General features: G+C 45.0%; 1 protein-coding gene across 1 annotated transcript in view; it reads right to left on the bottom strand.

Annotated features, from left to right (window-relative positions):
- The window catches only part of STK10 (serine/threonine kinase 10), a 69,957-nt gene that overhangs the window by 37,130 nt on the left and 17,955 nt on the right, over nt 1-14,872 (bottom strand). Inside the window, exon 2 of the mRNA XM_079964780.1 lies at nt 7,803-7,967. Within this exon, the coding sequence (XP_079820906.1) occupies nt 7,803-7,967 (165 nt within the window). The remainder of the gene's footprint in view (nt 1-7,802; nt 7,968-14,872) is intronic.

The following is a 14,872-nucleotide window of genomic DNA, read 5'->3' as shown; positions in this document are numbered from 1 at the left end:
CAAGCACTCACTCAGGGGAGTCCTCCTGGGCAGCAGGCAGCAAGCACCACGCAGTCCTTATGAGGCTTCAGGCCCCGCCCCAGGCCAGATGGTAAGTGGCAAGAGCAGGGCCCTCGGCACTCACTCAGGGGAGTCCTCCTGGGCAGCAGGCAGCAAGCACCACGCAGTCCTTATGAGGCTTCAGGCCCCGCCCCAGGCCAGATGGTAAGTGGCAAGAGCAGGGCCCTCGGCACTCACTCAGGGGAGTCCTCCTGGGCAGAAGGCAGCAAGCACCACGCAGTCCTTATGAGGCTTCAGGCCCCACCCCAGGCCAGATGGTAAGTGGCAAGAGCAGGGCCCTCAAGCACTCACTCAGGGGAGTCCTCCTGGGCCTGTTACGATATTTACATAGCCTTATTTGGGTTTGGGACGGGATGGGGAGAAAGGAGTGTGCCAGTCAATTTAGTAAGGCATAAAGGTTAGAAAAGTCAGTGTATACAGGATGCAGGGGAGGAAGCCAGAGAACCTTAGATATGTCTTTTAAAAAAACAATTTGCAATTAAGATAAGAATAAATATGGGCGGGGACTGTTTGTACAGTCTCCCTTCAGCTCAGAAATCCAGTTTAAGTTGCATTACAAGCTCTAATAGTTCCAGATGTATGAAGTTCTAATAGTTCTAATGTCTAAGTTTGCCTTCTAGCACTAAACAGGATGTTCTGTACACTCCACTCTGCAGAACACATCATTAAGCAGTACTTTTTTTTAAGGTTGTGCCTATCAGCAAAACCTACATGATCTAATTTAACTAGGGAAAGAAACAAGGTCTGGATGGTTTCTGTGCTTCTTCCAAAATGGCACCCAGCTGCATTTTGTGCTGGAGTGCAGACATGGGCGTAGTCAAGATTTATTGGGGGACAGGCTTTATGTTATTGGGAGCAGAACTGAGTTATCTGTGATGCAATTGGTCAGTTAGTTGTTGTTGTTTTTTAATTTACTAGATTTTTTTTTTTGGGGGGGAGGCAGTTGCCCCTGCCCCCTCCTGGCTACGCCCTGGCTGCAATAAGGAAAGGAGAGCCAACAGGCTCTAACCAGCCACACTTGGAACAACTGTCATGCTCTCTATTCTAACTCCAGCCAAGAACTGTAGAGTTGGAAGAGAACCCAACAGTGTAACTCCCTGCAATGCAGGAATCACAACTAAAGAATCGCTGATAGATAGGAGAGGACACCACTTATAATGATATAATAATAAAATTTTATTTATATCCCGCCCTCTCCAGCCGAAGCTGGGCTCAGAATGGCTCTTACTGTCAGAAAGTTATTCCTAATGTTTATTCAGAATCTCATTTCTTTCTGGTATCAACCATGGTTGATTTCTGGTTCAGTCATGGTAGCAGTTAGTGGAAGGTCACTCCTAAATACCTGTACATCGTAATCCATCCCACCATGGAATTCTGAATAAGTTTTCCTTTATTGTGGGGTGGGGCTTTTAAACTGGTCATTATTATATTAGAAGTTAAAATAAAGGTAAAGGCCATTAGGTCATTATTATATTAGAAGTTAAAATAAAGGTAAAGGCCATTAGGTCCAGTCGTGACCGACTCTGGGGTTGCACGCTCATCTCGCTTTATTGGCCGAGGAAGCCTGCGTACAGCTTCCGGGTCATGTGGCCAGCATGAATAAGCTGCTTCTGGCGAACCAGAGCAGCACACGGAAACGCCGTTCACCTTCCCGCCGGAGTGGTCCCTATTTATCTACTTGCACTTCATGCTTTCAAACTGCTAGGTTGGCAGGAGCAGGGACCGCGCAACGGGAGCTCACCCCGTCACGGGGATTCAAACCGCCGACCTTCTGATTGGCAAGTCCTAGGCTCTGTGGTTTAACCCACAGAGCCACCCGCGTCCCTAGAAATTAAAATACATGACCTTAAAGGAAAGAATCTCATGGCCCAGCAATCTGAATAATGCCTTTTAAATGGATGCTTGAATTGGCATCTTTTTGAGACAGCCTTGCAACTTCTAACAGGGGAGATAAATTCCACCCATTCAAACCTTTTAATACAATCTCCACTCCTTTCACCAAAGGGGATTTAAACTCTTTGGCATGGCAATTTAACTGCTGAGAAAGCAAAGATTAGTGTTGCAAGCTTGGCACCACCCTTCCTATGTGAAGAATTCATGACCTTTGGTCCCTCCTCTTACAAACTGGCAATTCACTCAACTATTAATCCTGCAGGGGGGAAAACACTGAACAGTAGGGTGTGCGACAGATACACACACATTATTGGGTGTGTTCCTTCTACTCCTCTGAAACTCTCAGAATTTACAGCTAAATTCTCTGTGAAAACTATTCCAGCCTTCTGAAAGTACTACCCTATCTGCAATTCATCTCCATATAAGAAATGAATTAAATGTCCTAGTGCAAGAATCGTTTGTAAAACTGACTTATCTGTTATCCTACCCCTTTTTGTGGCAAGTGTAAATAAGCAGAATTGCCTGTATAGTATTTGAACAGCAGAAATAAGTTCTGAGAGGACTGGCCCTAAAGTGGACCTTACTAGATCAGTGATAAAGCAAAGATGGGAGAGTCAGTTGATATAGAGTCAACTCCTTTTCTGAGCTCTGTAATTTTTAAAATATTGCAAATACAAATTGATCAGTGCAAGTCCCTAGAAATCTTAACTGTGAATAAGGTCTTATATCCTGTTGTAAATAATCCCGTTGACTAGCTTCTGCAATATAAACCTTACCTAATCACAAGCAACAGAGGGAGTTCAGGGTTAATAGGTCATATAATGGCCAACACAGGAAGGGCTTGGTCAAAGAACTTGGCCAAACAGCAGCACCTCTTGAACAAGTGGTGGTGCAAGGATTCTGCTCTGGCCGGAAGGAGGAAACCGTACTCATACTAGGCAAATGCAGTATTCATGCACCAAGAAGCCAGCATGTCACATGCACCAGTAGATAGCACAATAGATAGCACTCCCTGATCCTTATAAAAGGTCCCAGGTCAAACTTGTTTGCTGATATAAGCATTTAGGAGACCTGTTCTTTATGACTACAGATCAGCTTCACAGCACTACAATCTCTCTGAACAGGAGTGCACTCTCTCTCTCTCTCTGTCTCCAGACTAAAAGCTTCCCTCAGACTTTCTAGGCACTCACATGATCTCCCAAAGCCATAGCAGATTTCTGGTGATTTCACAGAATACCACAAAACAAACCTCATTTGGAGGGGGGGGGGGGAGAGAATTCAAATGTCAACAGCTTGTCTGGCACACAAGTATTCAGTAGGTGGAATTTAAATAACCAGCTCTCTGTAAAACAGATTGCTTCCATTTTGCCATTATTCTCTTACAATACAAGGGTGCTATTCACTAGGGAGCTCAGGCATAATGCTTTATTTTTTTCCTGAACAAAATAGCCTACAAGGAGAAATATGTGGGAAATTTAGTACTGGGGACATAGTATTATTGCCCCTCTGACCAGAAGGAAGTGTTGTAGCAACACATGACTCCTTCAATTAGCCCACATACAGAGGAGGAAAAATGCATGTTCTGGTCATCTATATATTGTTCTTCCCTAGGTAAGAAGCTGCACCACTTACAAAGTGGCCATGGGTTTCTTGTGGCTGTCTCCTGCTTCCTGCTCCATGCAAAAACCAAAAGCACCACCAGCAGCAGCAGCTTGGTCCTCTGGGATTGGAGGAAGAGAAACTATGTCATTCCCATTCATCTTCCTTATACCTGCCTAGCCAGCCCCAACAGGTGCAATCTGGATGGTGTTGTTGGCTGCTCCAAGCACCTTAAGGACCAGGCATGGCAAACACACCACAGTAGTGACAATGTGGTTGGCAGCCCCTGAGAGGCAGCAGTGTCAGCAACAGCGTCATTCAGAATGCAGTGGATGTCCTCGGCCATCTCACAAATGGTGCTAGTGACTGGACAGCCCAGTACCATGCTGTGGCACTGCACCAATTCTCTCTCCCGCCCTCCGTGTTCACATTTAACTATTTCTTCCTGTTTAATTTCTTGTTAGCTTTCGGAAAAAGTTATAGGGTAGGGTGGGTGAGATGGTGTGCTGTTTATATAAATGCGTAATAATACAAAGCAATACAACTTGCAAATGAATAAAAGAAAAACGCATACTTTGCCATGAAAACCTACATCTGATAAGGGATGGCCTTGTCTGAGCGATCTCTCTTCAAAACGGATGCCTGGTTAAAATCCAGATATGCTTGCATTTTAATCAACAAAGAGAGCTAAGTCATAATTTTCAAAAGGATACAAGCAAGCCTGTACCAAAACCCAACTCTCTAATTTAATCAACTTCCTTTAAAGCACTGTTCTGTATTAATAAAACAACAAGATAGGAGCTTTGCTGATTCATGAGCATCTACATGCTGATGCTTGAACTGCAGGCCTGATGCTTCATTTTGACCTTAAAAACATGTTTTTATTGAAGACGTGACAGCTTCCAAAGAACTGGTAAGTGCCTTCTTCCTCAGGACATGCCCACACTGGAGTTCCTTGCCTTTCCAACATTATTTCTGCAGGCCACAACCTGAAGTGTTGGAGGAGTTGAATCAGAAAGCACGGCACAGGGTGCAGGGTGTTGTTCTACCCTGAGAGCTCCTGCTAACCACAATGGTGCTACAAGCCACAAACACATCACCCCAAATCTGCCATTTGAAGGAAAAGAGACAATTTGCCAGTGTGTGTGTTTGTCACAGCAGAGGTGCAGCACAGCTTGCAAGGACAAGATAAGTGAAAATAGCCTTATGCAGACATGTCTTTATAGATGAGAGCTTAGCTCCAGGCAAACAAACTTCTGCAGGAGATAATGGCATGGTCCTGCTTCACACATTAGGACAGGGAGGGGAGTGTGATCACAGCTGCTGGCTCTGCTGCCAACCTGTGTGTGCTGACCTTGCATGAAGCCAATCCGTTCAATGAGGAGCTATGCCATGACCACAATTCCCAACTACACACCTGAGTAGGACTTGCCCTTATGTTCCACTGAACACACACAGATTGGGAGCGGGGCTCTTAGCCACACACAGGTGGGCAGCAGAGTCACCTGCCGCAATTCTGCTATCTTCCACATGTTGATCGAATGAGCCCCATCAGCATGACACATAAGCCAATCCTTGGCTTCGCAAGATCATGCTCATAGCCACTTTACTCCTCTCTCGTAATTTTTACTGCTGCACCATTCTGAGCTAAGCTTTGGCTTAGGTTTGGCTTATCATGTCAGCCCAACTCACAGTGAAGCATTCTCTTAACTTACCACAAGCTGTAACCATGGTTTGTTCTTGGCTCAGCTCAGCACAGCCGTCAAAAGGAACAGAGAGGAGTGAAAGTGGATATGAGCTGTTACCTGTAAACTGGAACGTTCAGGTGGCTTTGCGAAGGCGTATTTTGTATTACCGTGTCTTGCAAACCAGCTCAGTGTGTGGAGGGGGAACAAGACGACAGGAATTCAGACACCAGAAGGAAATTGAATCTACCGTTGTGAGTGACAGAAACCTGGGTATGATTTGGTTAAGAGAATCAAACTAAATCATGTACATATTTTAAAGAAAATTGGATATTAGCTTTTTTTTAATGATCTTGAAAAGAAAGCACACCTTACTTGACAAATACACATTTTACTCTCACCATTACAAATCTGCAGGAAAGAGTGAAGGAAACTCTCTTTGGCCTGTAAACATGACCATAAAATCTGTGTGGTCTAGAATGCACTAAAATGGTTCTTTCCTGATTTGCACCTTATTATAAACAGCACCCACATGCACAGACAAATGGAAGAGAGACTGAAAAGCATTTTAGGGTTGTGCATGAAAAAGCCATCATGGAAGAGAAAAAGGTCTGAAGAATAAATATAAGAGCCAAAAACTGCAACAGCTTGCAAGTGGGAGTCAGATGCATTTTCTATTGCAAAACTGAGCAAAGCCCCCCAACTGCTAACGTCTTATTTGAAACGTGGAAGCCATTGTTCATAGCTGTTCCTGTATCAGGAGCGACCACAATGACTAAAGCAGGAGCAGGCAAGATGCTACCTGTTCCACCCACAACATCCCCTTTGAGCCATTTTCTATGCAACTTACCAGTTCAGCATGCCAATCACTTCAAAAAAAGACCTAGATCTTTTACGGCTTTCTAGAAAAGGCTGAATACAGCGATTGCATATCTTTAAGCAAGTGTGTCTCCTTCCAAGAAAATGTGATTAGAATCAACGTTCTAGGCAGCTGGGGAGAGAGGCTACCTTGTGAGTCATTCCCCTCCTTGTCCCTGTAGCCTACTCCAATCGCGTTGCTTAAATACTTCCTTCCAAAAAGCCCCAATGTGCAACCTCCTGCCCATACCCACCAACCATCTTTTCACTAATAATTAGGTGAACTTGGGTAATTTCTTCCATTTACATATATTCTGATTGGACAAGGTCCATTTTCTTTATGCAGCTCTTTTGATTTCCATATCGTACAGCCAGGAATGTTTTGGAAAAGGTTCTCTCCAGGTCTTAGAGCCAATATTTAAAACAATCATCATTATGCTTTTAATACACACACCCTCTAAAGAAAAGCTCTGAATACTTTCTGCTGTCTTTGCAAGAGGAAATGCATAACATATTGTCCTTTCATACTGGCTCTAGAAAATGGTCATATACCTTAAGACAAACTCCTTCCCACTGAATTTTGAAAGCTTTTCCTCACATGAACTCACCTGGACCCTGCAATTCACATGAACTCACCTGGACCCTCTTTGTCTAGTTTTATGCACCAGGCAAACCCTTTCCTTTTTATCTGGGCTTTTGGACCTTAGTTTGAGGGATTAAGAATTTGTGGCCTCTGCAGACCTGTGCTCCATCACAGACAGTTGGAGCAACAGTGTAGCCACATCAATTCCTACTTTCTTAAACCCCCTAGTTTGACGCAGGGCACACAAGCACCTGGTGGCTTCTCCTGACAGGCAGATCCAGCTGCTCCCATTGCTTCAAGTCCCTCCTTGAGCGTGGAGGGGATTCCAAAGGCTCTTCAACTTCTGAGACCCACCCGCCGGCTCTTTTCCCGCCGCCTCCCTGTCTCTGACTGTCCAGTCACTTCCCCCTGACTCCCCTCTACCTCCATCCCTGGCAGCCCCCTCACGGGCAGCACAGAGCCTCACAAATCACTGGCCCCTCCCCCTGGATCATCCTCCCCGTCACCTGCCTCTCCCAATCCCCCTGCTCGTCCCTGACATCATGTTAAGCCCAAGACCTGTTCTTACATTATGCTTTACTGAAGGCTTTCAAAAGAACATTCACCACAAGGAATACCAAAATCTGGTATGACAAACACTTACTTTATTCATTACCAAGACAAAGCTTCATTTTAGTATGGAGATTTGCCTTTAATGCAGTGCAGCAGAGCAAAAAAAAAAAAAAAAAAAAGGATGCTGCATTTATTTATTTATTTAACAAGAAAGAAAATAAGATATGTATTAGTCCAGCTAAATGAGTGGCCTTTGGAATAAAGATGGGGGTAAAGCTGGTCATTTAACAAAACCCATCTATCACAGGTTAAAGAATTGTGGTAGACAGGTCACAAACTAAAGGGTTGCATTCCACACACAACTGTTATTGCATTTATAAAGCAGATCTAAAACAGCAAGCAGTTCTAAGGTATCCAGTAAGTAGCTTTCCAACAGGGCTTCTACACAAAGCTACTTGGAGCCAATCTATGTTCATTTGCAGCCAATGTCTTATTATCAAGCTTACAAGTTCCTAGCATCGTTCAGAGGCTATTTTGACCTGAAAGAGAAGAGATCAGTGTATTAATCTTACCCATAGTTTGCTGTCATGATAAAAGGCTCCTAGCAGCTTTACAATGTAAGGGTGGTCACAAGTTGCAAGGATCTCAATCTCCACCGTGTAGTCCTCCAGCTCATCTTCACTCTTGGTCTCAATGACTTTGGCAGCAGCTAAGGCACCCGTCTCTCTGTTTTTAGCCTGTATCATAAAAGTAAAGGAAACAGTGTAAGGAAACAGTGTAAGAAAGTATTGTCAACAGCAAAAAGTTAGTGACCATGTTCACACCTGACACCAAACCATGGTTTTCAACTGAGTGCATGAGCAAAGCAATGGGCTTATACACGCAGACCTCTCCTCCCGTGAGCCAGGAGAAGGACTTTTGCTCTCTCTTAATCTCAGGTTCTTGTGTAGCATGAGGCAGAGATTTGACCAGATATACTGATGGATACCTCAGTCAGTAGAGCAGGAGACTTTTAATTGCAGGGTTGTGGGTTCAAGTCCCACATTGGGCAAAAGATTCCAGCATTGCAGGGGGTTGGACTATATGACCCTTGTGGTCCCTTCCAACTCTGCAATTCTATGAACCTATGATTCTATGATGTTTGGTTGAGTAGAATTCTGGCAGTGTTTGTTTCACACAAGAAGAAAAGCCAAGATTAAAGCAAAGCAAAACAAAACACAGCTCTGCAGAAGTCTTCCTCCTGGCCATGTGGAAAGAGAAGACGAGAACACATACAAACATGAATCTTAGCTCTTGTTAACTCTAACTCATGCACACAGCACTAAACCATGGTTTAGTGTTACATGAGAACCAGGCTACTGGCACAGCAGTTGCACAACTGTGAACCCTGTACAGCGTGCTATTTCTTTACAGCTGGTAGTATAATTTGTGCTATTGGGTGTTAAAAGTTATATGCCAAGTAAAATGATGTACTAATAGTCTAATCAACATATTAAAATGAAATAATGAATATGGATGCTACCCAACATAAGGTGAAGTATTAAAACAATAAATTTCTAAACCATCCCCACTCAAATACGCACAACCTCAGACAAAATGCTGAAGGAAAGGCAACTAGAAATGGGGGCAGGTGGGCTCAAACCCAGGCCCCCAACAGGTAGGTCTGAACTACTAGCACCCTGAACTACTAGCACCCTGGTTTGACAGCAATCTAAGCAGATTAAACTCTGTGGGTCAAGGGTGCCCCTCTAGACTTCAGTTCTGGCCTGAATACAGTCGCCTGGAGCCATAAGCCAGTCAAGATCCACCAAGTCCTTTAAAGCCTTAGCAGCTCTTCATCCACTGAGGAATGGAAATGCATATATTGCAGCCCCAGGTGGTAGAGTTTCAGAAATCTGCTGGTGGAATTCTCTGAACTCCCAGCTCATCGTATGTTGGGTCAGCGGTCTTTGCCCACCTGCCAACTCTTCTTTACACAATGCAGAGGCGACCACAGGCAAGAGAATGACTATAAGCAGGGTTTGCCAGACCTGGGATATTTAGCACAAGATTTCCTAAGGAAAATAAAGGCATATTCTCTCTCTCTCTCACCACCCCAGATCAACAGCTAAAATTAGTAGTAGCCTTATTAGGTAACCAATCTGTGTAAATACAGGGCAGTACCATACACTCCAGATCACTATCTAGTACTCGGTACACAATAAATTCTCCAGATGGAGGGGCATATAAAACTTTGTCTCTGCATAGACAGGACCTTTCAGGCAGAATCTTGCACAAGGCACTCATCAGATGGCATGTGTGTGTGTTATGTTTCTACTAGAGGAACACTGAGGCCAGTTTTTATCTACATTATTGCTTTCTCTTTTTAGGTCTCTGTTTAGAAAGCCTGCGGAGAGTTTACAAAGGGATTAGTTCCCAACATAAACACTCAAGGTGTGCTTGAGTCAGGCACATGCTATTGACGGTGGTAACACAGCTGCAATTCTGAGCATCCAGCACGGTCTGGATGACGACATTTTGGAGACTGGTGCTGAGAGAGTGCCTTTGCTGGGTGTTGCATGCACATTATTCGCACAGTCCTGTTTCTTTCCAGGAGAAAGAGATATGGCCTATTCCCCTCTCCCTCTTCTTCCATCCTTCTTATATGGCTTTTTACAGGAGTGTCATGAACACCAGGAAAAAAGCACGAATAGAAGTACTTGTAAGTACGTTTAGAACTTGAAACAGAAGGGTCACTGCTCAGCTACTTCAGGAAAAACTGCAGTCTGTTGCTGGAATTCTTTTCTGGGGGCCTTTCTTATTGGGCTTTATTAAAAATCTGATGACCTCAGACTTTTACATCCCTGCTAGTGACTGACACTCAGTCATCCAAAAAACCCACACAATCCAGAAGCATCTATATTTGAAGATGTGAGACCCGTGTGATGAACCCCTAGAATTTGATATAGACCAAACAGAGCCACCTATAGGATCTGTGACTTGGAACCCCTGTGGAGAAGTTCTGAAGAGGCCAATATTCTGAGTTTTATTTCCGATACACTTTCCCAATTTAACCCCTTATTAACAGTCGTCACCGCTGGCTAGTTCTTCTGCAATGGGAGTTCAGAAGCACAGGAAGGTGGAACTGAGTTCTAAGTGAATTCTTGACTGGCTACTTAGACCACTTGCGTCAAGAGACAGATTTTCCTTTGTCACTGCTACACATGATACTTCGTCTGATGAAAGAGCTCAACTTTCACTGGTCTCAAATTCCCGCCCCCCCCCCAAAAAATGCGAGACATTTCCCTGTCTCCTTCAGAATTATGCTGATCAGAAGACCCATTACAAGAAATGGATGCTTTTTCAGGCAATCTTGTCTGGAACTCTGCACAATCTCTGAAACCCAAGACTCTACTCAGGCATTCAAAAAGTAACAAGCTAAGTGAAAACAATTTTGCCTTTCCTTTCCCCTTACCCTCCAAATAAACTTTCTTCATATATGTTAACATTTGGTTTAATTGATTAAAAAGTTCTCTCTCTGGAAGTTCTTTCTGGAATCCTCATGTGCTAAGACCTAATCGTTCTTAAGCTAGCCCTTGTCTTTCCAAGGAGATTCCACAAGGTTCAGTAAAATTTGGAGCCCTCTGGTACAGTAAAATTAACTAACTTTTCTTCTTTATCCTCATAAGGATTGGGCTGGACAGAAGAACTTTACTCTATACGACTTAGAAACCCCACAAGCTGCTTGACAGTCTGGGGCAGGGGTAGAGCCAGGGGCCAAATGTGTCCCTTTGACCAGGGGCCAAATGTGTCCCTTGGTATTCTCCCACGGTCAGGCTCCCTCTCCTCAGGCCATACACCACACCAGCCCTGCTTCAAACACCAAGTATTTTTGCCTGGCGGAATTGTGTCCTTGAACTCAGATACTTCTTGCTCATCTGGATGGAGGCATAGATGACTGTGTAAAAACTACCTTTCTGTATGAAGGTAATATTTTATGTTTGTCGCTCTGCCCACTTTTGCTTCTGGTCCTGCCCACCCCTGGGCTTTGGTCCTCAGAAGGTAGCCCAGAAGATAATACAGTGGTACCTCAGGTTAAGTACTTAATTCGTTCTGGAGGTCCGTGCTTAACCTGAAACTGTTCTTAACCTGAAGCACCACTTTAGCTAATGGGGCCTCCTGCTGCCACCGGAGCATGATTTCTGTTCTCATCCTGAAGCAAAGTTCCTAACCCGAGGTACTATTTCTGGGTTAGCGAAGTCTGTAACCTGAAACATATGTAACCCGAGGTACCACTGTATGGGCCTTGGACTGGTCTAGGGTTTGTCAGCAGGCTCAGTCGGAGCAGTCAATCATATTTTTTTTCTTGGAGGGGGGAGGACCCTTACGAAAAGGGAAACTGCCAGTAGGAGAAAGCCTCCCCACCCCCAGGTTCTTCATACCTGCAACAAAATGTTGTCGTGTGGAATGCTCCTGTACAGGATTCCAGCTAGTCAGCCACACAACAACACTCCATTTCATTTTCCCTGCCTCTCAGTTTTCCACCCCATCCATCCCCTGCAAACAAGCCCCCTAATTTCCCTTTCCACCCACCCAAAGATTTGTGTTTATCTGCCAAACATGGAATTCCCCTTCCAGCTGAGCCTGCTGATACTCCCCTCCGCTGTGTGGGTGGTGCTGTCTTGGATCCATAAGGATCTACACACTTGGAGAATGAGTTCGCTGCAAGAGCAATGGATAATGATGATGATGATTATCAGATAGTGGGTGCAAACAGTTATGAGGCGGGGCATTAGGTCTGCTTGTGAGGGTGGGGCATTTCGCCACAAACTGCTGAAGAGAAATGCAGGCACCACCCATTTGTCTCAGAACCGCTGCTAGAATTCAAGAGCCGACTGTTATTAACAGAGGTTTCACTTGTGAGGAACTGCAAGCCCCTTGCAAGAGCCCTGCCTTTCCTTCCGTGGTTTACACAGCTTGTTTTTAGAGGAGAGCTACTAGAAGAAGCTTCCTTTTCAATTAAGCTTCTTGGAAGGCATCCGCAGCGTAGCAAATTCCTCCAGCTCTGGACTCACACTTGAGGTGTGTGGGAAACGAAGCCTATGCTGTGCGATAGCTGCACTGGACAGAACAAAAAGAGACAGTTTGTGTCTGTTTCCTTATAAGAACATACTAAGAGCTTTGCTAGATCAGGCCTTTGGCCCATCTAGTCCAGCATCCTGCTCTCGCAGTGTCCAACCAGGTGTCTGTGGGAAGCCTGCAAGCTGGACATGAGCGCAGGAGAACACTCTTCTCTTGTGGTTTCCAGCAACTGGTATTCAGAAGCATTCCTGCCTCTCTGACTGTGGAGGCAGAGCAGAGCCATTGCAGCTATTAGCCATTGATAGCAGCCTTCTCCACAAATTTGTCTAACTCTCTTTTCAAGCCATCCAAGTTGGTGGTCATCTAGTGGCAAGGCTGCAGCTAAGCCTACACATACACACGGATTACAGATGAGGGAGAAATTTGGTTTGGTTTGGGTTTTGAATATGAATCTACTTAATTAACACTTCTGGAAACAATATGCAAACAAAAAAGCAGCTATCCTTCAAAGTGCGCACCTCTTTGAATTCTGCAGTGCAGTTCTGCACCTAAAAAAAGGTGTACAGAAATGTACCTATTAGGGGAGGTGTACACGAAGAAGCCAATATTAATGAAAACACACATAAATGCATTACAGTTAAAAGGATTATTAAAAGCAGCATTTTGGCATCTGTGCAGAAGAGCATAAAGGTCTGGATTCCACATGGACTGGGGAAGGGGGTGAGAAATAAACCCCAAGCACCCCCACCCCCTGCTGCAAAACAAACGAGGCAGAGGAGATGATGAAGCACTGCCTGCTACTAGAGGAACTTGCAAAATCACAGTTCACCGGAAGCCAGCCTGGAGCCAGAGGAACCTTTTGAGCCAGCAGCCAGAGCCAGCCTAGCTGTTTTCATTTCAGAGGAAGCGAAACAATGACTGGGGGGAACAAGCCTGTATTTAGAACACTCTGCGGCCTTGTAGGACAACAGTGATGCTGCTCTTGTGACCACCCAGCGGAAGGCTGATATCATGAAACAAGAGACAAGAGAGGATGGTGAATAGGGAGGTCACTTGGATTGCCCTCTGGTAGAATTGATCTCCTGGATGTGCCACATACATGATCTTTGGTTGGGGTGGGGGGAATCTCTCTAGAACTTATTTTCTCATTTGGGACACCCATAGCTTGGATCCACACCTAGCATAAACAAACAAAAGCATCTGAGCCACTCACATAACTAAGTTTAGAGTGGTCACATATTCAAGTCACCCACAGCATTCCAACCTGCAAAATTCTCCCAAGCAATTTTTTGTGGTCAGTGCTAAATTTTTGTTGGTTCCAATCCAGAGCCAGCAGCACATTATCTTTATTTCTTAATGAAGGGAAGAAGGGAGATTTGAAGATAGCATTGCTGAAAGGAGATAGCTGCAATAAATATAAAATGCAAGCGGCACTCATAAAAGTGGTAGAGGCGAATGGTGAGAGAAGATGGGTCACTTATCAATGACCTCTTGCACATTATCCAATAAAGCCACATTCCAAACAGGGCTCACAAACCACGGATGACAGAGTGGGAGGAAAAAGAAAGTATGGTCAAGAGAGAGGGGCAGAACCCAAGACCTTTGATGTAGAAAGGGTCGATACGGGCTCCTGTCCCAGGTGTTAACATGGAGACACACACACACAATGTGCAATACCTGCGTATTCACTATTAAGTGAATCAGATTTGTTGTGGGGTTTTTTGTTTTGTTTCTAGTTTGAAATAATTCAGAGATGATTTAAATATAAAATATTATAATGAAAAGCTTCTTCAGAGGCTTAGTAGGGGCAGAAGACCAGGCACAGTATCACCTTTGCAGCTCTTCACTGGTCCTGTACTGGCAGCCTAATACAAAGCACACCTGACCTTAAAGCACAGCTAGGAAAGAGAAAGGGAAAAAACACAAACTGGTGAAATCTTTGGATAGTCCTGTATCACTTCCCAAACGGATCAGTACAGGAGTAATTTGTTAGCGGGTGGGCAAAAAGCAGGTAATAAAGTACACTGGTACCTCAGGTTACATACGCTTCGGGTTACAGACTCCGCTAACCCAGAAATATTACCTTGGGTTAAGAACTTTGTTTCAGGATGAGAACAGAAATCGTGCTCCAGCGGTGCAGCAGCAGCAGGAGACCCCATTAGCTAAAGTGGTGCTTCAGGTTAAGAACAGTTTCAGGTTAAGAACGGACCTCCGGAATGAATTAAGTACCGATACTTAAACCCGAGGGACGCAGGTGGCGCTGTGGGTTAAAGCCTCAGCGCCTAGGGCTTGCCGATCGAAAGGTCGGCGGTTCGAATCCCTGCGGCGGGGTGCGCTCCCGCTGCTCGGTCCCAGCGCCTGCCAACCTAGCAGTTCGAAAGCACCTCCAGGTGCAAGTAGATAAATAGGGACCGCTTACCAGCGGGAAGGTAAACGGCGTTTCCGTGTGCGGCTCTGGCTCTGGCTCTGGCCAGAGCAGCGATGTCACGCTGGCCACGTGACCCGGAAGTGTCTCCGGACAGCGCTGGCCCCTGGCCTCTTAGGTGAGATGGGCGCACAACCCCAGAGTCTGTCAAGACTG

The sequence above is a fragment of the Podarcis cretensis genome (genome assembly GCF_951804945.1).
Source record: "Podarcis cretensis genome assembly, chromosome: 2".
NCBI classification, from domain to species: Eukaryota; Metazoa; Chordata; class Lepidosauria; order Squamata; family Lacertidae; genus Podarcis; species Podarcis cretensis.
Note: the sequence above shows the minus strand (reverse complement) of the source record. Positions and strands in the feature narration are given on the sequence as shown.